This window comes from Rhinolophus sinicus, linkage group LG07 (assembly GCF_036562045.2).
Source record: "Rhinolophus sinicus isolate RSC01 linkage group LG07, ASM3656204v1, whole genome shotgun sequence".
Classification (NCBI taxonomy): domain Eukaryota; kingdom Metazoa; phylum Chordata; class Mammalia; order Chiroptera; family Rhinolophidae; genus Rhinolophus; species Rhinolophus sinicus.
Window position 1 is genome coordinate 108,289,447 of NC_133757.1, and position 24,581 is coordinate 108,314,027.

Below are 24,581 nucleotides of genomic sequence, written 5' to 3' on the forward strand. Positions count from 1 at the left end.
CAAGCAGAAAAATATACTGAACATCTTACCATCTTCCAGCTCAAGACAAAGATTATATACAGCCACGGGTCGCTTGGTCCTCTGGCCTTGTCGCTTTGATTGCCTTGGTGGAGCATTTGGGGGTGTTGTTGACAGGGAGACTGACTCAAGGAATGTGTCATCAGGCCGGGTCCTAAAAATCTGCCATCAAAGCATAAAGGACATTAATTGTTTCCCCAGAACAGAGACCTGTGTATTCCAACAGCAAACTAGCATCAAAAAACATTGATTTGGCGTTCATCCAAAACGGGCGGGAGCCAAAAATCCATTCCTACAAATTTGGGGTATAGGTCATGAGCCTTTTATTTTTATTTTTAACAGAAGATTTCAAAATAACATTTCTCATTAAAATTAAGTCCTAGCAACATCAAATCATTATATTTCAAAATAAATTCATTCCCAAACTAAACAAGTATAATTATCTTTACCAGGTGTAGACAATACCACAGCTCGTCATCCACGAAGGAAGTAGCCAGGATAAAATATTAAAAACAAATATCCCATCAAATTTCACAGAGGGTTATATTTATGCCAAAAAGCTGGTCACATTTTTTTTCAAATTACATAAACAGAAACATATGACTGCAAATATTTTTTACATGTTTCAAAACAGCTTGTGCTTATGAAATTACCTTTCAGATTCCCACATACATTTTTCATAAAATGTTTCATAGATTTTATCAATTCTCTTAATACCCTCCAACTTCTCTTAATAATTCCCCTTCCATTTATAAAACCTAGAATATCAGCACCTTGATTATCTACAGTATCACTCATACATCAGCAATAATAACATTAATTAAAATGTGCTGCTTCGTTGCTTAGGACATTTTTTTTTTTTTTTTTGAGAAAAACAATCTGTGCCGTAAGAGGGAGGATGCCATATACAGGTGATTTATGATAGACCATCCCTGGCTGCCAAGACCTGAGTTCAGAGGTTTCTTGTCCCTAACAACAATGGGGGCCCGTCAGTCTTCAACGAAAGTCATAAAACAAAATATTTAGAGACAGCAACCTAACAGACATGGCACCTCCAGAGGGCTGATGTTCCTCAGGTGGAAGCAAGAAACAGAAAGAAAGCCAGTTAGCATTAAACAAAACATAAGTCTAAAATGATAAAAGGCACTGCGTGAAAGCCCCACTATTACAAGGAAATTAGTATATTTGTGCATCTGAATAAAAACACTCATGTGATCTTTGTATATGAGGGAGGGTATCACATACGTGTATCACGTTTAGAAAGAGACAACCATAGCAGCTACAATTACAGAGTCTAAGAGTTCTCACCTAAAAACTATTATATACCAATAAAAATAAACACTACACCACAGCATTTGCTTTATAGTACCATACTGCCCCCTCATGTGTAAACAGAATAAAAAAAAAAAGATTTAAATTACTGTGGACAAATATCTTACAGGTGAAAATTTAATTTAGTGCTCCAACTGGTAACCTACTAACACCGTATTTCCACAGAATCTGCATTCCAATAGGATATTCTGGCAAATAGCAAACTACTTATCTGCCTTAAAAAACCCTCTGCTGTCTAGATTATTGTGTGCAGCTGGATTCATGGCCATCTGTCACTGTTCACCTTTAAAAAAGGTTGTGGAGTCACGGGGAGAGGAGAGGAGTTAGGTTGAAAAAAGTATGGCGATGGTGAAGATGGGACAACTTCATTCCACTAAAACAAAACAGCACCTGTATGTGACCAACATTTGGAATCGCTCCTTGACTTACTTTAGTGTGATCTTTACAAAAATGGCAAATGCCTCTGGGATGTTACGGGAATAAGAATCCCAAAATACACAGAGCCAAGGCACCCAAAGCTTAAATGAGCAGTGGAAAAATGAAATCCCAGCACTGCGCAACTGGTAACCTTCCAAGCAGACCTTCCTGCAAAATCACACTGACTGCTGGTGCAAATGCTGACAAGCATCCCTCCTGCTCCTCGCACCTCTACCACCACCACCTCCTCAGGGTGACAGGGTGGGTGGCAGAGTGAGGAGTGAGGCGTGGGGGTGCTCAGCCAAGAGTGTGACTCCAGTACTCTCGGGGGACTGACCTGAGACGTCCCGGGGCTGGACCTCCAGAAGCCTCCATAAGAACCACTCCTTCAATAGACTCTATGCTGTGCTAGCATTGCCAAGTGCTAACCTGTCATCCCGAGCAGGTGGTAGCAAAGCAAGGAGAGCTAACTTGAGAAGGTACTATCCTGCCTTTTCTGTCTTCCCAGCTATGGAAGCTTAGCTATACCACTAAAATAGTGTGTACCTCCTGTTTTCACCTGGAAAGTAAGGACCCTGAAACCTATATCTCAAGTTATTAGGTTGGCGCAAAAGTAATTAGGGTTTAAAAAGTTAAAATTGCAAAAACCGCAATTACTTTTGTACCAACCTAAGATTTCAGGGATTAAATGAGATGATACTTATGAAGTGTTTAGGACAGCACCTGCCACCCAGACACCAGAACTAAGTGGTAGCTACTGGTATTTGTAATATGATCACATGCAGTAAATAATGACAATGACAATGGATGCTGACCCTCATTACTATACTCAACCACCGTTTTGAGAAGGCACTGATTTGTTCAGGTCTTCAATAGTCCTCAAATTCAGTGTTTATTTATTCTCAAGTGTTTGTAGGAAAAGTTCATCTAGCAATGGATTAAAGGGAGGCAACAGAACGGCACCTTTTCAAAATCCCCAAGTCACCTAGACTCACACAATTGTTTTGTATATTTATTTCTGCACTTTAATGCTACAATTTTAGATTTAAATTACTTCCAATTTTATTGAGTACAGTTAAAATTTAATAAGCATCTACTACTACCGTGTTTCCCCAAAAATAAGACCTAGCCAGACAATCAGCTCTAATGCATCTTTTGGAGTGAAAATTAATATAAGAACCAGTGATATGATATGATATGATATGATATGATATGATATATATAAAACTGGTCTTATATTATAGAAAAATAAGACCAGGTCTTATATTAATTTTTGCTCCAAAAGACGCATTAGAGCTGACTGTCCGGCTAGGTCTTATTTGCGGGGAAACAGGATAGGTAGGTTTTCTCTGAAGCAATTTAATATCCTCAATAACCTTTGAGGTAAGTATCACTCTCCACATTTTAAAATGAGAAAAGCTCAGATTAAATTATTAGCCCAAGTCTCCACAGTTTGAAAATGGTAGAGTTGATATCTGAATTCTCAACTCTGATTCCAAAGCCCCTTATGCCAGTTCGTAAAACAAACAAAATTTAATTCCTAGAGAAAAAGAAAATCACCAACTACTACTGTTCCACATCTGTTTAGAAAAGAGTAAAACTAAAAACTAACCATACAGACTCACCATCATTATGCTATGTTTTCCTAGATGTATCAAGTGTTTACTTTGTGTGCATTCACCTCTGTTCTAAATAACTCTTTTTTTTAAAGCTACAAAGCTATGCTCTCACAGTTCTCTCCAAAACCCCAGAAATGATTTAAAAGCATATTCTTGTTAAATTTAGAAGAGGAAGAAATAGTATTTACTTTAAACATTTGAGCTATTTTTCAGCAATCTGACTTTAGAAGCTAAAATTTAGCTTATCTTGGTCTATATAGCCAAGATGTGTGTCGTCCTTCACGATGACATTGATTTTCCAATTCTAGAACCACCATGTGGATGCAAATGCCTTTACTGCCCAGGTCTCTTTGTGGAATCTTTTGATTCCCTTAACTTCCCTGGCATCACGACTCACGTTCTCCTTGTTCCAGGCCAGATGAACTCATCTTAAGCAATACTAAGACTCAAGAGATCAAGTCTACTCCAAACTTGTTGTTTTCAGGGTAGAAAATTTCTTCACTGCACCTACGTATTCACAACTTAAGAAAAACTCAAACCAGACAATACGACAAAAAACAAAACTCCACACATAGGCGTGTCAGGTGAGCAGGTGCTTGCTTCTTCAGGTGTCCTCAGACTGCTAGCACAAACAGAAGTCTGGCGCGGCTATTCAGAGTCACAGACACCTCTGACTCAACAAACTGGATGTAAATGCCCATGGGACTCAGCCATACTTAGAAATACCTCCCCAAGTCCTTCATGCTCGGCTACCAGTGGCCACAGGTGCAGATGATGGGGCCACTTCTGCCAGAAACACTTTGCAGATAACAGGAAACGAGGATGGTCTCTGGAAATTTTGCTTTAGGACCCAACTCAAACCTGCAGCAGTTGATTCAGCTGAATTAATGCCTACTATGGTTAAAGGTAATTCTTTTTTCATAAGATGTTTTACAGAAGAGTGCACTGATAAGAAGACTACTACTATGCTGGTATATTCCTGTCATCTTCAATAATAAGATGCAAGGTTGGGGTACCTACACTATGCCTCACATGACGCCAAGTGCTTGACCTACAAAGATTTGAACCCAGGCCTCCTGATTCCAGTGTGCTCCCCTGCCCCCAATATTACCCAGTCTTATTAACCCCCTTTCACATTATATCTTCTTTGGTGATGCCATGTCTCACATAACTACACGTATTCATAAATGGATATAACCAGAAGACAGTGGGAAATCAATACACACTCCCCTTAGTAAACCTTTCACATGGAAAGGAGGGACAAAACAATACTATTTCCAATCTTCTCTCTAAAATATGTAACTACAAAATGGTCCAATATTACTTTCAGCATCAGAGTGTTTGGACAAACACTCATTACCGTGAGAATATATGACTCTTAAGTTGACTCCAAGGCAGCCTGAACTTCCGTCTACAACCTAACTTCAGAATTGAGCTCCTATGTGAACTGTACACAGAGAGCTCACTTCCCAGCTGTCTGTCATGGAATCAGCACTACCCCATGACTAAATATGTGTCTTTTACATAAAATCTAACTAGAATTGATAATAGGGACTGACAGTAAAATACCAGTTGGGTTCAGGCTCGACGCTGGAAATATTTCTAAGGCTTCATGTTTGTTCCGGTTCATTAAAACTCAGAATCGCAGAGCTGAAAAGTATCCTAGTTATCACTTTAGCCAACCCCTTTATTTCACAGCTGAACAAACGGAGGCCCCTATGGTTAAAGATTTGCTCTTATTCACATCACTAGTTAGTGGCCAACTTGGGCTTTACTCCCAGACCAAGGTTGTAATGCCAACTGTCCTTTCCCATCTTGCTGGCTCTGACCCTTTCTCTCCAACAGACTGCCCTTCATCCATGTACTTTCTCATCAAGGGGAAATTTTGCTCAATAGTTGCATTCCTCAAAGTGCTTTCCTATGCAGGTAATCTGTTACAAGCTTCAACACATAGATCTATGAGGGCAACACTGAAGCATGTCTGGGGTCTTGTTCAGAGTCTATCTGCTACCCGCCAGCATGAGACCCTTTCCAGTATGTCACAGGAGCAGGGAAAAGAGGGCAGGAGACATTCCCACACCAGTGGTCATTCATCCCACAGGTTCAGGCTTTAACTGTGACCCCCAACTTACCACGAGCTTTTAGAAAAACAATTTCAAATTTTGTTTATAACTGAAAAAAAGAAAAGCAAGAAGTGTACTTTTTCAACTTGATCAAATTTGTATTGTTCTTGTGTTTCTTTTTACTTCTAAACATTCAGTTTTACTTTCAGGAGACATTTTCAGACCGCTTTCCCAAATCCCAGTGGGGTATGTCATATTGGTTTCTGTAACACTCTATGCACTAAATAGAGTAATACATAACTAACGTTAGTGTTTAACTTCAAGGTTTCAGTAAGTGACCATTTTTATCAATCGGACATTATAAATGGAACCTTCCCCACAATGACCTACTGCAAACCATGGGCATTTTCAGTGGCATTAATTGTGGATGCAACCTCATTATCCTGGTTTTTCTAGTGTTCAAGACCAACAGAGGTGGTGGTGGTAATAATAATAATACTAAAACTTTCATAAAATACTGGAAACCAAATGGCATTCAAGACATTTTCAAATGCTCATTAAACAACTTTCTCCCCAATCTACAAAAGGTGAACCTCAACTGCTTAAGCCAAACCTGCATCATTCTTCCATTCATGGTGTGAACATATACCCCCAATTATAAAATGTTGTTTCCTGGCTTGCAAACCTGTAAAAACATTCCAGGTGCAGTTTTATCAATTTGCACCTGCCAACTTTTGGGAAATGCAGCATACTTTCCAAAGTCAGAAGAAAACACTTGCCCAAACCCAGTTCTAACACTGATTTTTATAACCCAAATGTCTACAAGTATTCTTCATTGAATAAAGGGCTGGTGCCTAGCTGGATTTTTTTTTATTTTTTTTTTCATATGTCCTTTGCTTACAGGTAAACAAAAAGTTTATATTTCAGCAGTAAAAGTTTAGAATAACGTTAAAGAACTAAGAATACTTTAAGTCAATTATAAGGTATGCTCCATACATGATGGTCCTTTGTTTTTCTCTTGCTTCTCATCTTTCAATTTTGATGGACAACTTCTTCCAAGGCTGTTTTTCTCCTCCCTTTGCATGCTTTTTCTTTCTAGGACTCAGGCCACCCTTCAAAGCCACTCGATCCTATAGCACCACAGAGCATCAGAACACAGGAAGCCTGCCAACTGCATTCCCCAAAGGCCTGGGGACCCACAAGGAGACGACCTCCCCACCCAGGGCTAGCTGGAGCCATGACAAAAAGCAGGACCCTGCCTCAATGTTACCCATGAAACTTTAAACTGAATGTAAGTAAACACATTTAGAACTGACTCATCATCTTAAGAAATTTTCAAGGTGAATGACATTTTTCTTTTGGAAAACAAAGGATGACCCCTAGTCATTTGGGGAGGCTGATTGAATGACCATTTCTCTAGAAACATAAAATAAGCATGGACCTACTAATACTCCAAAAGGAAATATGTGGATCTTAATTAACAGTGAAAAAACATCTCCTGAAGGCGTGTATATAATTATATTTATCAGAATCATCTGAAACCTTTGCCTACATATTTAAGAGATAGAACAATCAAATAATGCAACCTACTTTTTTATTTTCCATTTAACCTCTCATAAAAAATAAAATGCCTGAAGTAAAACCATGTCTTAAAGGTTCAATGGTGGTACTTTATGAGAAGCTACATGGAGGTAGTTACCAGCTTTCATATTTAATTACGGCTCCTAAAATTTATGGGAATAGTTTGGTTTTCATTTTTTATTGACAACCTTCTCCCCCCTCCCAAATTACAATTAATTCATGTTACAAAAGTGATAACTAATACACTTATATCCCTTATAGAAATTCCAGTAAATACCACAAAAGAGAGCTCTTTAAGGAAGATAAAGCCTTAACAGGTTAATGTTTAGATTCTTAGATTACACATCAGCTTGGAACTTGCTGACTCGTGGTTATAGCAAGTGTGTTTGAAGTGCAAGGGGAAATACTGCCTTCAACCGATCCTACTCTCCTAGGACCAGCTCTGACACAAATATCTCTAAACGTGATGCAAGGCTGCAGTACCTACATGTTTAAAAAGCAGCTGCAGAAGTATAGTCTGAGGTAGGTGTGCTCTGGCAGCAACAATAAAAAAAATCACCGTGGACAGTAAGGCCACCACATGCCACAACTGGCAAACGGATGGCATCTTAGACGGGATTAACAGACACTGAGTACACCTGGAACGAGGACGATGCTAATCCCAACTGCATTCCTTATTGACGGGACCACACCAAGGCATTCCATTCAGTTCTGCAGTGAGAGAATCAGGGAGAAACAGAAGGGTCTCCATTTCAGTACAGATTCTAGTCTCCTATTCCAGTAAGTAGGGGGTTTTCCCCACCAACAAGCAAGTCTCCAACACCAACTGGGTGTCCTACAATTCAACACAATTCTAACACTATCTACCTGGAGACAGGATCAGATCCCACAGGTAAGGGCTCAGTCCCCACGAGACTGCCCCGCATCAGATGCCAGTCACAAACCCAGGTTGTCACCTGTGCTTCTCATCAACTGGCTACAAATCACAGGTTCCCACAATCCCATCCTTGGTTTCAATTAACCTGCTAGAGCAGCTCTCTTGACTCAGGGAACCCATTTGCTAACTAGATTACTGTTTTATTACAAAGGATATTAAAGAATATGAATCAACAGCCAGATAAAGAGATACCTAGGTTAAGGTCCTGAACAAAGGAGCTTCTCCATCTGTATGGCGTTTGGGCACTGGCTCAGTGGCACTTGGAAACCTTTTGGTTCCCCAACCTGGAAGCTCTCCAAACCCCGACCTTTTGGGTTTTTATGGAGGTTTCATTACTTGGTCATGATTGACTAAATCATTGTTCACTGGTGATTGACTCAACCTCCAGTTCCTCTTTTCTCCCCCAAAATCAGAGGGTGGGACTGAAATTTCCAATATTCTACTCATGGTTGGTTCCCCTGGCAATTAGCCCCCATGTTTTGGTGCTTTCCAAAAGTCACCTCATTAACATAAACCCAGGGGAAAGGGGCTTGTCATGAATAACAAAACACCCACCTCACCTTTTTGGATCTGAAGTGTTTTCAGGCACTGAGGACAGGGACCAAATCTAACAAAGATGCTTCCACTGCTCGTATCACTCAGGAAATTACAAGTGTTTTGGGAGCTGGGAAGCAGGAACCGTGGACAAAGACCAAATATGTATTTATTATAAATCACATCACAAAGTATAACCAGGAAGGTGGGAAATTCAACACAAAGTCATACAACTTAAGGCCCTGGGGGAAAATCAAACAGGTCACACTACCAATTCTCAGATTCTAAATACACTGTCACTGGAAGAGGGATTCCACTGGCATGGGGTCAAGAGGTGAAAACCAGGGCTAATGGGTCAAGAATATAAGAAGGGTTGGTTCCGCTGAATGTGGGGGGAGACAAAACCTTCTGAACTGGTGAAGTTACACAACTCTTGGGCAGGTTAATTTGGGAGATAATGAGTTCCCTGTCACCAGAGATTTACAAGGTAAGACTGGAGCATTCCAAGAGACGTTCAAACACTGCCTGCAGGGTTTCAATGGGTTGACCCATGAATCTGTGAGTGAGAAAACATGCACTCAACCCCAAAAGACAGACTCACTCAGCAAGCTATGTGCGCCAAGTGACTCACTCGTGTCAATACAGAAGCAAGCCTGTCAAGCCGACATGTCACCCTTTCTACAGGACAGGGCAGCCTTTATCCACCCCGATAAACACACACTGCACCACGCTGGGAGCCGAGCTCTCGTCTTCCCCCACTTCAAGTCGGCCACACTCTGGGTTCTGTGGGGTCTCATTACACCAGCGGTGCACGGCTCACATGCCAAGGAGGTGGCCCTGGCTATGCAGGGAGAAATCTCATCTTCTTATGCCTTTTATTCTGGTTTTCTCTTTCCAAAAGAAGAACATCCCAGATATTAGTAAGTACATGAAAAGGCTTTGTAAACGGCTCGCATTTCAGAAATACATTCGTCATAAATAAAGTCATCCTTATCTGGCCCATGGAATACTAATATCATTCTTCCACAGAGACTTCTGTCAAAAAGCAAGGTGATTATAGCCTCCTTGAGATTTACTAAGAGCCATAACACCTATAGGCATTTTAACCCCATTTCCTGTATCTTGTTATGCAAAAATATGTATACAAACACAAATCTATAGAGGTACTATAGTAGTACTTAGCCGGGTGGAAAACGGACAGAGTCCCATTGATAAGCAAAGTTTGTGTGTTGGGGAGGAGAGGAAAGGGGAGGGCAGGGGAAGTGGAAACCTTATCCAGGTGGCTAACGCTCTAGAACTGCTGTCAGTGTGGGGAGAATGACACGGGAGATCACTTGTGTATCCTGCACTGGATTTACATCTTTGGACCTTTTGTTGTACGGAAAGATGCAGATAACATGTTGTTGTTCTAAAGACATAACCTTTCAAAATATTCCCTTTTCCTCCTAAAAGAACACTCTTCTGGAAGTCAATAGAAAAAGAGAATTCACTAAACCAAAATTCATTTTCAGTGAAATAGTGGGACATTCCTTCTGTTCACTGCCGTGGAACAGACCTCTCCAAAGCTTAGTGGTATCAAACAACCACGATTTTATTACACTCGTAATTTTCTGGCTCAGAAATTTGGACATGGTACAGCAGGAATAAGCAATCTCAGCTGGGGTCAGTCAAATGGTTGGAGGTGGCTGGGACTGGAGCCATATGTCTGAAACCTCAGTTTTGTTTGCTGGAGCTGGGATGACCAAGCCCTTTTCCCATATATCTGATGCCTGGGATTGGCTGGGCGTCTCTCTCTTCCTCTCTCTTACCCAGACATGGCAAGCTTGGGCTTCCTTACACCTTCCTTATTCTCAGAGTGGGGGGAATCATTCCCCAGCAGCTGAGGTCCACCAGAAGACGTGTCCCAAGAGGAAGGAAGAGGACGCTAGCAATCTCTTCATGCTATAGTTAAGAAGCACTTCTGCCATAGTCTACTGACCAAAAGCAATCTCAGGGTCCACCAACACTTAAGGGAAGGAGACACAGATTCCCATATCTCTATGAGAGGAGTACAAAAGTATTTATGTCCATCTTTAATCTGCCACAAAGGAGACACATTTATGTCACAGATAATATTTTGGATGTGAGCAAAACAAGCATTCACAAAGTAAGTTCAAGATATGAGCGCTTCACAATAAATAGAATTTGCTAAATAGATTGCATAAACAAATATTTCTCTCACCACTGCTTCAAGTTTTTGTCATCTAAGGACAAGATGGCCACACAAGGGTTTCATTTATCAGAAAAGAGGGACACACAAGAATGTGAGGAGATCTAAGTCAAGAAGAATCAGACTCACTGTTAAAAGTTTCTTCAAACTGAAACCTGATCTCTCCAGTGATTTCCAGTTTTATCCAATAGATTAGTCAAATTGACAGATATTTTTACACTCTAAGAAACTAGAGCATCTGTTTATTCTGTAATGTAAATTTAAGTATGTGGTAGTTGGTTTGTTTTTTTTTTCAAGTCAAAGAAGACTACAAATGAGCCATAATCTCCCCATCCTGACAACGCTTGACGATGATACTGACACACAAAGAATATTGGAAAAAGACTGAGTCCCTTCCTCCCCACCAAGGCAAACATTGTCAGTAGTTTCTCTGATTGCTTCTAAGAAAGTTTAAAAAGTTGCCTATGCATATGCCTGCATATATGTGTAATTTCCATTTATGTATTTTAACACACAAAAGATCGTAACATAGACAGAGTTCCACACCTCCATTTTTCATTATCCATTCAAATATTAACTGAACATCTACTAGGGGACATTCAACGCTCTAGACAATGAAAATTAATAAGTGCAAAGGCCCTGGGGTAGAAATGTGCCTTGTATGTTCCAAGAATACCAAGATGGCCATGGTGACTGAAATGTAATACATGAGAGTGTGAAAGGGAAACTGGATCGGTCAGCAGCGTGAGATATTCTAAGTAGCATGAGAACTGACTCTGGGTGATGAATGCACAATGCGATATACAGATGATGTATTATAGAATTGTACACTTGGAACCTATATAATGTTATTCACCAATGTCAACCCAACAAATTAAAAAAAAAAAAAGAAGGCATACATGGCAGAGAACATGCTCTATATTTGTGCAAAATTTTGAGAGAATATCTGTCGAGTGTTTTGTAGGAGAGAGATGTCCTTCAAAGCAGGAGTGTATTTTAAGCTTTGCTGGACACAGAATTGTCTCAAAAAGGCTGCTGCAACTCACACTCCCTCCAGCAGTATATACGACCACTCATTTCCTCATCTCAGAGTGACTTCTCTTATGTATCTCAGTGGGACATTACAGCTTTCTTCAAATAGTTCTTCATCTCTTGATTTAGTCTTATACCCGGGTCATTTAGGCTCACTCGGGTTATCTATCTTTCCGAGTAACGTAGATAACAGGGCCTATTCTCCCACGGTGTTGTCTGACTCTGGTTGTAGATGAAGAAGTTACCAATCTTGGTAATTCGTTTTAATTCTTTATCCCAATGAATCCTGCTTCAATCGTTCTCTTGGGCTCTGTATGTAGTATACAATCATATCTGGAAATAATGTAAAATGTTCCCCTTCTAGTTTTCACATCACTTTTTTTTTTCCTTAAATGTATTAGGGTGACAATGGTTAGTAAAGTTACATAGGTTTCAAGCGTACAATTCCACAGCACATCATCTCTGTATCAGAGTCACTTCTCCTTCCATCACCATATATTTGACCCCCTTTTCCTTCTTCTACCATCCCCTCTCCTCCCCAGTACGCCTCTTATTTTTTTCTCGCCTTTCTTATCTAGTAATTCTAGGACAATAGTTAATTAGTACTAGTGAGCTATGATTTCAACATTTTAAGCATTTCAACAAACAGGATACTAACTTCAGGGTTAAAAAATATATTTTAAATCATTTTAAGGAAATATCCACAATTTCTGCTTTATTAAAGTATTTTATTAGGAATTACATAAATTTTGTCAAACTAAAAATTTTCTCCTTTGACTTTATAATATGGTATATTATATTAATGTATTTCCTAATATTGAGTCACCCTTATATTTCAGGGATGAACTCAACTTAGACTGAAATTTTATACTGTTAACGTACTGCTGCTATTTACTGATGTATTATTTAAGATCTTTTAAAATGCTTAAGTAATACTGATCCACAACTTTATCTGACAGGCTTTGGCATTAGTGCCTACTGGTGTCATTCAAAAGAATTTAAACATCCCCTCTACTCTGCAGTGGACCAATTTAAATACCTAGAGATTTAACTGTTTCTTCTAAGTTTAAAAAGAATTCACCTGTGAAAATATCTGAGCCTGGTGCTTTTTGAGGGAATAGATGGTGGTAGCTCTTTTAAAATTTTCTCTGTTTCTTTCATTGCTATTAGTTCCCTAATTTCACCTAGATTTTCAAAATTCTGTATACTGTGTATCTGTGGTAATTTCCACATGTGTTTCTGTCTATATATGTGAGCCTTCTCTCCCACCCCTTTTTGTTCTTGACTAGCCTAACCCAGAAAATCTGTTTTACTTTAATGGTCACCAATCCACCAAAAATGTAAGCAGCATTTTTTTTTAAACACCTTTTTTTCTCTTTCTTAATCTCATCTTTTATATTTCTTAATTTTCTTCAAATCTGGGGGGAAAGAAGTGGTAAAAGCTTAACTTAGTTCATTCTTTCTGGCTTACTTATAGTTATTTAAGATTATAAATTTCCCAGAGAACATTATTTTTGCCCTATTCTTTAAGTTTTGATATGCTTATTTTCATTATAGTTTTCTAGGTCCTCTATGCATTTTTTTTATTTCTATTTAATCCATTAATCATGAAAGCTTTAAAATTTTCAGAGGACCAGGGATTTTTCCTTTTTTTTTTTTTTTTTTTTGCTTCTATTATTATTACTGTTGGTAATTTCTAGAGTTAGAATATTACGGATCAGAAAAAGTGATCTGTATTATTTCTGCCTTTTGAAATTTGGAATTTTTATTTGCAGACAAAAATAGATACTTAAAACTTATAAACATTGTTTTATTGTCTTCTGAGTTGCTGTAAGAAAACATAAGGTAACCAGATGTATCCTCCCAGTGGAATTTTCAGTTTTCCTCAAAAACCCAATAAGTGAACTACAGTATGTCTCTATGTGGATAATTCTGAATGACTTAAAATTCAGAATTGTATTTCCTGAAATCCAGTGATCACTTTGACCAGATTAAGGCCTCACTGTGATTCAGAAAAGAGTTCTCTTCAGTTTTATCATTCAAATGACTTGTTTTATCCATGAACTTGGTTTGGTATTCCTGTGCCCGGGCCTTGTGATAGGTCATCTTTGCCCTCCATGTCTACTGCTTTCTAACTTTTTTTATCTGTCTTTCTCTTTCACGGAATGACTGTTTCCTCAATAATAGTGATTTGTTTTTTAACTTTTGATTGCATTCATATTCCATTTTTAATTTGGTTATTTCTTCTGAAATACTGTTTTAGGTGTCTGTCTGTTTTCTTAGCTCAGCAAGCACCTTTTAAAAAAAAAAAAATCCTCCTTAATCACTTTAATTTTGAACTCGCATTTTACTGAATATTGAGTTCTTTGATAGAGATAAATTTTAGTACATTTCTTCTCTTCTTTAGATCAGTCTGTCTTCCAAAACAGATTCTTCATCTACAGTTGACATATTTTCCCCTCCTGCTGCAATACTTTCCCATAGACTATACACTGGATATTCTGGGTTGACTTCAATTATACTGATGTCTTAAGTGGGCAGCTTTGTGAACACTTTCTATTCACTACACTATGGGTGGCATCTCCTTGAATCTCGTCCCTTGCTTTGGATGTCACTTTTCTTCTGTGCATTACAGTTTTCCCTGCCCAACGTTCTGTAGCCAGAGAGAAAGGTGTATTCATCGCTAGGGCTGCCACAACAGAATGCCACAGACTGCGTGGCTTAAACAACAGATATCTCTTCTCTCGCTGTTCTGGTGGCTACAAGTCCAAGATCAAGGTACCGGCAGGCATAGTTTCTTCTAAGGCCCCCCTCCTTGGCCTGCAGATGGAAGACTTCTCGCTGTGTCCTCACATGACCGTTCCCTTGTGCATGTATATATCCTTGATGTCTTTTTTCTCTGCTTCTAAGGACAGCGGTCCTGTTGGATTAGGGCTCCATCCCTATGACTTCATTTAATCTTAATTACCTTCTTAAAGACTCCATCTTCAAACAGATTCACAGTGGGGACTAGGGTTTCAACACACGAATTTTGAGGAGACACAATTCAGCTCAAAACCGATGGGTACGGGGAGAACAGGGAAGCAGCCAGAGCTGCGTGCAGACCGGTGTCTGACTGCGTCTCTGTGGTGTTGCCAAAATGCTGTGTCTCTGTTGACTCCCGCTGCCAGGGCTGTACAATTTCAACAGAGGCCCTGGTCCTTCAGCCCCTTCCAGGAGTCTGTCCTAGGCGGTCAGTTACCACCCACTTCCTCTCATTCTCCAGGCTGAAGGTGGACCAGGGAAGAGAGGACGACTTCTAGATGCTCAAGTTGGAAGGTATCCAAATAGGAAATGACACTCGCTGTCCTACTCTGAGGGCTCATTTCTCCTACCGTCCTCTCTTGCAGAAGCTCTTTGCTAACTTAGTTTCAGTTCTGATGTTTTCTTTTTGACTTTGTTTCTTGCTGGAGATCATTGACCCTGGGGTGGCTATGACAGGGAGTCCCTAATAGGTCGCAGCCTTGCTAATCTCCTTTCTCTCTCAGGAGAGCAGGGTGGCCAGAAGGAGCTTCTACCTTTGTGGAAGTTTCTAGTCTTTAGCCAAGGCTGCCCAAACCATCCCCTCCACCTCCTTCCAAAGGGAGATTTGTGAAGACTGCACATGCACTGTATCATATCACGTCTGAAAAGTCCAAGTCAGGAGTAAAACAGACATGGCCCGTGCCAAGTTTTAGAAACATCACTGGTGGACCTCTAGCCTTTTCTTCCATTGGCGGATACCAAGCTTTCGTTGCTGTTTTTGTGCGTTTCTTTTAACCTATTTTTGGTTTACATTATAAGATTTTGAAATCTGTCTTTGCCATCTTAAGGCATGTGTTTGAGATATCTGTTTTAGATAACAAATGAGCACTAAGTAATACTGGTAAATACACAAGTAAAAAGTAATATATGGCCACATGTGGAAACGTGTAACTTGATAAACTTCACTCCCTCCCTCATATGTAAATGAGCCACATATTTTTATTAAGTTATTTCACTGTCACCTAAGTTTATTTCACCAAAGCAGAGGTTCCTGAGGTCTCTTGAAGACTACGGTATTAGCATATGCCTAAAATCATATGTTAATGGTATATATGCATTTGTATTTTTTCAGAAAGTGAAATTGTTATCTTTCACATTCTCCAAGGGGTATAAGACATAAAAATTGGTTAAGAATCACTGACCTAGAATAATGAACTGCCAGGAAAGCTGCCAAGAATAAGAAACAATGAAGAATCAGAAATCATTTACAATAGTTTGGATTCACCTGAATAATCAAGTCAAATATAGAAGTTTTAAATTACATAGAATTTGGATAAAGCCACAACAGACTTCAAAAAAAAAAAAAAGTCCAACTGTGGATGTGCTCGTGGCCCTATGCATTGCAGGGAACAGTCCTGCAGGAATCACGGGAATAAAATGATTATCCAAGAGAAACAATTATCACTCCGAGAACCTGAACAATCCACAGCTTCCTCTGAGCGTATTATTAGCACATTAAGTACAAATGACCTAATTCCTTCATTAAATTTTGAAAACGATGACTAATCTTCTTAGTGGTCATTTCCCCTACTTGCATCTAAACAGAAATGACATTCTAGAGAAATCCACTGTTTGAAGCCTTCCCTGGAGAAAGACATGTCCCCACTTTTACTAACTGCTGAGGCAGGGAAAGAAAAACAATTACCTAAAAAAAGGCAGGGCCTATAAATAAATTCCGTTTTCAATATACAAAAAAAGCAAAGTTGATTCAGCAACAAATTAAAGAGAACAGGAGGGAGACACCAAGAATAACACACTTGTGATCAGGATCCAGACTTTGTGTGTTTCTGACTTGCACTGTTTCTTTACATGAACATACACAGAATTACTATCATTTACAAAGGATTGTAAGTCGTCCTCAAAACCGATTAATCCAGCTGCATTGGAGATTTGGTTTGGCACAATCTATAGTCCATGGCCCATGTGTCCTTTTGGTAATTACAAATAAGTGATAATGATGACAAGCAACACACCAGCTGTGCAACGATTAACAAGAACTTGCTTGTGCATATGACCAGGCTCTGGTGTGTATGGCTCAAGGAACTATATAAAGCTCATGATTTTACGAAATCAAAGACAGAGATTTCCTTTCTTACTCCCACACACTCCAATAGAGACCTACATAAGCACTTTTGTGTAATTTAACTTGGAACTACCCGTGTAGTCACATTCACCGAAATCCTATGCATCATTTAAGCTTTAGAAATATATATATATGGTCTTGTTTTTCTTGGGACACTACAAAGACTCCAAGAAACTTTCTAACTATGTGGCTTAATGGCCTGAAATCTTTTTTGGAACAAGTTAGGCTGTAAATGAATAAAGCAAGCTGTGTGACCTTGGATAAGTTCATTTCAACTCTCCCAGCTTCAGTCTCTTGCATGAATCTATAAGCAAGTATTATCTACCCTTTCCGGGTTGGCTGGTTGATTTCAGGGTTTGTACGAACGAGAGCTGGCCAGTGTCTGGAACACCAGGCACTCAGGGAGCCCTCCTTGCCAAGCCTCCCCTTCGGGAAACCAGAATGCTGAGGAAAAGGCATCTTTCATTTTATAATTATATCCATTAGACCCCTGCAGGCCTAGCTCACTGCTGCGAGTGGAACAGATAAATATCTTCTGAACAAACAACTAAGTTGATTCACAAAGGGATGCCTAATACATTTATGTCTTTAAAGTGTAGAACTGGTCTTAACCTGGCTATAGACAAAGAAAGCTAATGGCTTCTCATAGGTCAAACCTCTAACACACGATCTTCAGGCCATGGTACTAGATGTCTGCTATGTCAGAGCTGGCTGCACTGTTGTCTTTCTCACTAAATGCTGGAAATCTGAAAAAGCATGATCCGTGGTGTTTTTTTTGGTTTGTTTTTCTTAACCTTTTGTGCTTCTCCATACAGTACGAGGCATGGAGGAGCAGCTTAATAACTGTTTGTTGAATGAATTTGAATGAATTATTGATTGCATAAAAGATAGGATGCCAGCATCAAATATCAGATCACTTTTATCTTTATCATGAATAATTTCATACATACACACACACACACACACACAAACACACAAGTAAAAAGAATAATACAATGAACTCCTATATACACATTATCTACCTATAATAACCAAGCCATGGCTCATCTTAGTTCATATTCCTGGATTTAGAAGCAGATTTCAGATAAAGTACAGTGCGTTAGGTGATTAGGTTTTTACTCTACCCTAAAATTATACATACTTGTACAACAGATCCCTAAATAACGTCATTTTGTTCAGCGTCGTTTCATTATAACATTGATGACATGCCACAGAGACTTAATTCTTGTTTATATCGTTTAGCCTATGGTGAAACTCGTTGTTGTATGTTGTTTTGCTTATAGTCACAGACCCTACTGACAACATCAGGTGAGGACTTGCTGTGTATCTCTGTGGTAACAAGAAACACACAATACCGCATAAAGATCAACAGAATTTATCACTACCTAGTCAAGAGAAGCCCTGTGACAAGAACAAAAGGAAAAATCAAACACTTCCCCTAAATCACTATGTATAAAGGGGTCCTTTCAGTATGACCACTGAGAAATTCAAGTATTAGGTTCGTGCAAAAGAAATGGCGGTTTTTGCGATTATTTTTAACCTTTTAAACCGTCATTACTTTTGCACCAACCCAATAAAAGAGAAACAATCATTCTACAAATATCTGCATGAGAAGAAATGACCTTGAGACAGATCATGGGAAGAGGGAGCCAGTGTTAATGATGGATGGCAAGCTCACCTAAGGAATACTGGTGGAAGGCTACAGATCGTTTTAAAACTTCTTTATGAAATGGTTTTAAGAGTAAAATTCAGAAGCTAAATAGAGGAGGGAGCAGATCTGAGGAGGGTCAGTGTCCCTCGGTCACTACCAGGCCAAGGTAAGGAGAGCGTTTTGACAAGACACAGAGGAGAGAGGGCAGTACCTTCCTTGATCCCTGAGAAAATATGGGGATCCAAAGACAGCACTCAGCAGGGCTTAAGGGTGAAAACAGAAATAGAGCTAACAAACCTGATTCCTGCCTGTTGGGTGTCACCCTCCAGGAGAAATAGGCCAATTGGAAAGTTAAAACAAGGGGGGTTTTTGAGGGCCCTTTCACCCTTAATCCAGTGAGATAAGGCTGCAGGGCTTATAATCGACTTAACCTGTCCCGATCCCATTCTTGGCACCTCCCATGCTCTTCAGTAAAGTGAATCCTACTGTCTTCAATCGGGCTGATGCCATGCTCTTCGCCACTAGGAGGGGGCAAGTACTTCCAGGGCAAAAAAGGCAAGGCTGTGCATCCCAACGACAGACAACCTCACCCTCATGCCTGCCCTTCCAGCTCCTCACTGTGGCAGTTAAAAGACGCCCCAGGTGCAGAAAAGAATACATATAGCAGGCCCCAGAGGGCTCTCCTGAGAAAGGTCTGTTTGCAGAGCTGTGCTTTGGTTGGCATCTGGGCACGTGTTTGGTAACCAGATCTCTGAACTTATCTAAAACATCCCCTAAATGGTTAGGATGACTGGCTATGCCAAGACTGTATAGAAATGCACGTGTGCCGATGTTATACAGGACATTTGCTTTCCTTCTGGGAGTCTGGCACGGTGGTACACGTGAGGCAAGGGATGCAAGAACTGAGATACGAGCATATGATCAGCTTTCGGTTATCATGGACTAAACGCAGCAGTGATACTTCAGAATGGTTTTAATTTCAGAGACATTCATCAGAACTGAAATGAGAGAACGAGGGTGCACTGTGAAGGCCTGACCTGAACAGAGATACAACCTGCCCCAAGTTGATTTCCTCCCTCCTCCCCATGCAGGCGGAATATCAGCAGATCTCAAAATAACGGAAAGTGGCCATCTTTCATTATTTAAGCAGAATATCTTCCAGTTTGGGCTCATACTTTTCATGGCTAAACTGAGGAGTCAATATTTTAATAAAAGGCTTTCTTGGTGACTGGCTCCCAGGTGGTCAATGGGAACAACAAAGTGTCACTGATGGAATAAAGCGTGAATCTGAGATGAGTGACACTCTTACCTGTCCCCCTCGCAGTTCTGCGCAAAGTTTAGAAAACAAGTCAACAGCAAAAAGACAAGAAAAGCTGGCCTGAAGAAATGTTCTGGACCTAACTTCTCATGGATTCTACTGCAGCTCTTGGTTTCTCCCAGGGATGTAGGTTCCTGCCCTGGCAGTCCCAGAAATTCCTATAGTTGTATATCCATTTCCTTTGTGCATACAGAAGGTCCTTGAATAGCACTGTCTCAGTCAATGTTTTTTTGTCATAATGTGGATGAAATGCCATAGAACTTACCTCTTCTTTATACCAATTAGCCCAGAGTAAATCAGTTTATCCGATGCCATTTTGCTTAAACTCACAGAACCCATCAACGACATTAAGCGAGGACTTTCTGTATAGAACGTACTATTTTCTCAGAACAGGACCCAGAGTTTTCATTAAATTTTCAAAATGGATCCTAATGTAACAAAACTTCAAACCCATTGCTTTAGATAGAGGAAAAGGATGCCAGAGGCAGGACTGGACTTCGGAATGCTGACTGACTGACTGGCAGACCAGAGGACCACAGAGGCAGGAGAATGAAGTGGGAGATGAAATGGGGATACCAGACTGGAAACCAAGAGCTAGGAAAACAATAACCCAGAAAAAAAATTACATGAGAGTTTAGAGAAATGCTACATCTGGTTCAAACCTTGGTCTGAGAAGAGCAAACTGAAGAAGAAAGTTAAAGAAATTCTAGTTATAAAATTACGGAAATACGGCCACCACAGGTTCAGTTTTGAGTGACTTCAAAGGACCAGTTTCACCTAAAACTATTGTATGTTGAACAGACACACAGATCTGTTTTCTTCAGGACAGACCTAACAAGTAGCCATCCTCAAGGAGATACACTGAAATGTAAACTGAACTGAGTTAAAGTCAATGAAGAAACTGTACCTGTAAACATCAAATTGCAGGTACTTTGCACTCTGTATTTCCCACACTGTCTGAAGATGATCTGGCTGCAACTAAAACACTATCAGGTTGACTTAAGTAAAAATGAATTTATTAAAAGGAATCAGCAGGAAGTAGAAAGAGCTCAAGACAGCCCCAAATTAGTAACTCAAGGCCATCAAGAGTCAACCAGCAACTCTCCACTTCTCCCCTGTGCACCCCCCTTCTAAGCATCTTCCATATCCTTCCCTGCACACGGCCTCCCCACTTCTCCCCTCTGCTCTTCCAGAACCTGACCCGCCATGTTGTTTCTTCAGCCCCAAGCCCAGGGGTGATCTCACAGTAACTGGCTCCACATCCTGATTCCAAATCTCCAGAGGAGAGAATCTGACTCAGCCCAGATTCCAGTGTGAATACTCTTGTCAGTTAGCTGGCTCTGGTCAGTAGATCTAGATGACAGTGGCATCAAGTCTTACAAACATGCCAGAGGGGTCCATCTCCCCAGTAAGAAGTCCTCGGAGCAGCTGGGCTGTCTGCTTGGACATGTTTGTACTAAATGACACGGGGCACTACAGATGAAGGAGGACCCAGAGAGAGGTAAAGGGGAAGAGACTGAGTTCAGAGTCAAGAAAAACATCCTTCTCCCAGCCCTGCCCTTCAGCAAAGTAGCAGGACACCTTTCCAGGAAAAGAAAGAAAAAATAATAACTATTCTCTGCAAGTATCCCAGTCTGATGCAAAGCATCATTGTGTAAGCTTCACCAGTATACATATTTATATTAATATACGCTTTTATCATTTTTAATTCCAAAATTTCTACTAAAGGCATGTAGCTTATTCTTAATACTCTGGCTTACAGTTTAGAAAAACCACTTCTTTACATAATAGTGAAGTAATACTTCTATTTTCTCACTCTATCTGGTATAATTTTAGATTCCTGAAAATATATTTGAGACATCAAAATATTCTATTTTTGGTTTGAGTTCAATTTACATATATTCCAGATCTGTTTCTGAGGGTGAGAATATTAGTCCAGCCTATTAGACAGTGACCATGAAGACAAAAGCTTTCTACTTAAAGCCATTTAGAATGAATGGAAGGAGCAGCAGAATAGCCTAGGGTTTCACAGGCCCGCCTCCGGAGCCAGACAGGCCTGGGTTGGAATCCCAGCACTGCCACGTACCAGCTGTGGGACCCGAGAAGGGAATGCATCTCAGAACTGAGGTGTGTGGACAAAAGGACCACATTCCTGCTCATCATTATTAATTCTGCAAATCCTGACTGAGTGCCAAGTTCCAAGCACCGAGCTTCGGCTCTGTCTTTGCAGCTCTCAATTCCCAGAGACTCTGGCAGAGAATTTCAGCTTGGATCAGACCTCAGACGTATGCTAGCCTTCCCCTAATTCCTCAATCCCATCTCTAGCATGAACACATTCTCATTATTAAAAATATTATGAAGTCTTTCCTTCTATTGAATCCAAAACTGACCTCCTGGCAAGTTCTCCTAACTTGTACTGAGTATGCTTTCTTAGACAACAAAGAATAAATCTATTTCTATATTGAAGCTCTTCAATGTTCTTGAAGACAGCCCCAATGCTTTGTCTACACTGGACACTAAAATGCTACAGAATGAAAGACCCCTGTCTCCCAAATTCCATCTTATCAAATCACACTAGACCCATGGGAAAATACTATCTTCCCTCTACAGAGCTATATTACTGTGCAAAGCAGAGACTTCCCATGCCATAGCTAACGAAAAGAGACAAATTGGGAAGACAATGTCATTCTTATTTTCTGACTCTCCTTAAAAGATGCAGAAAGGATGACTGCAAGTTTTCTGTGCTTTTAAAGCTTCTTTTTTAAATTCTCCAGAAAATGCAAGGCCTTGTTGAGGGAAAACACACACACACACACACCAGTAAAGTTTTCTTGGCTACGCCAAAGAGGCCAACTTTTGTGAAAACTGGAAGAAAAAAAAAACACCCTCTGAAATTTTGTCAAATATTCTTGTCTTGACTTCTGCACTGAACAGTCACTACTACTCAGACAGGCATAAAGCTTTGAGAAACTTTGGAGTTTTATTGTTGTTGCTGCTGTTTAAGACATTTATTTTTCTATCACATGAAAACCGGTGCTGCCTAGCAACCCAGGGCCAGCAGAGCTGAATCAGGAAGCATTTTAGGCTGGGTTTATTTTTAAAGAGATTTCTTTTTCCCATGAAATGACAAGCACGCTCTAAGACTAGAAGGTTCCTCATACTCGAAGAAGGAAAATGTTTCATACTACTTACTTGGGCCTCCTTTCCATTAAAGGATGACAGAGACCGACCCACAGAAGAGGGCAAGGATATGTGTTGTTTTTGCAGCAAGAGGAATGGGGGGGGGGGCCTGCCCCATATCAGAAACAGTCCACATGTGGCTGCTGTTGCACAGGAAGTTGGGACTGACCAGGGATTCCATCCCACCATTGAACCTGGGGACAGGGACACATCTCTGTAGCTTCTGGCAAAGATAGGTGGGTGCAGGTCAGAAGGTCAGCCCCAAGGTTAACAAGAATAATGCAATGCTCCATGGACACTCATCTACACGTGCCTGCAATTTCATATTCTGGTGATCACATCAGACACCTATTGGGAAACATATACGCCCTTCTCACCTTGACTCTTTCTAGGCTCTTTTACGACCAGAGGACACCGGCTATTCAAGGACTTGGCAGCACATGTTATAAAAAGTGGAAAATCAAAATGTACTGAAGAAACCTGGGAACAAGAATATGACATCAGCCTTTTCCACCAAGCATGAGCATCACCAAGGGCCTCCACTTCCACACCAGGAAAAATGAGACAGACTGTGAGACAACCTATTTCAAAGGCTAAAATGCTTATTTTGACAAAGTTATTAGAATCCTCGCGGAGGAAAAGTTCCATGCAAATCAAAGGTCATCTCTAGGCACCTTGTGGCCCACAGAAACTACACAAAGGCTAGAAAAATGTCATGACCTACTGACCATCAGACAACCAAGGAACATCAGAGGACACTGAGGACCACACAAAGCTAAGAGCAACCCAGAGTACCACACTTGGCAGATCACATCGACAATCCAATTAAAATCCTTAGCAAGATAAATATAATCTGGATTATAATTATAGTATTATGTGGATTATGTAAAGTTGAGAGGAACATTATATACCTTACTTTGCATAAATTGCCAAGTTAAGTATGAACATAAAGTGAGACAGATATTAAAATGACCCTGATATTAATGTTTCCTTTGATGATTCTCAAGCATTCTTCAGAATCTTTAAGGGCTCTCAGGGATTGGGGAAGAGACACATTACAGATAGGAGCTAACAGGTCGCCGGAATATGAGAGTGACTAGCAAGCTGCATACAACTCAGGTCCTACTCTGTTCTCTGCCCTATCACGTCTCTTCTGATTTTGCTTCCTGTGGATTCTTCTGTCACAGGGAAAATACAAAGTAGATCTATACTTACGATGGCCCATTCCCGAACACTCACTCATGTAAAACCTTTCAAGTTGATTTCAGCTCTTGCTCTCAACAGACATTTTGGAGGGAACACATGCCGTCTGCTAGTCCTCTTATCCTCCCGTGTCGCGACAGCATCTGGCATCACTGAAAACGCCCCTCAACATCCCTGACACTGAACATGCCAGGGTTTCTTCTGGCTCCTTTTTGCTCATTAATAGTAAAGTCTTGGTGTTTCTCAAGGACATTGTTCTTCCCTTCTCCTAGTGATGGAAAGCCAAGCCTTTGGGGTTCCACAATCCTTAGTTTAAAGCGAGGTGCTGCACTTACTAGCTA

At 40.3% G+C, this 24,581-nt stretch overlaps 1 protein-coding gene across 4 annotated transcripts in view; it reads right to left on the reverse strand.

The window, feature by feature from the left end:
* The window catches only part of ARHGAP10 (Rho GTPase activating protein 10), a 245,553-nt gene that overhangs the window by 40,174 nt on the left and 180,798 nt on the right, over nt 1–24,581 (reverse strand). For all 4 annotated transcript variants that reach the window (XM_074338460.1, XM_074338458.1, XM_074338459.1 and 1 more), the window contains one exon: nt 30–180. In XM_074338460.1, coding sequence (XP_074194561.1) covers nt 30–180 — 151 coding nt within the window. The remainder of the gene's footprint in view (nt 1–29; nt 181–24,581) is intronic.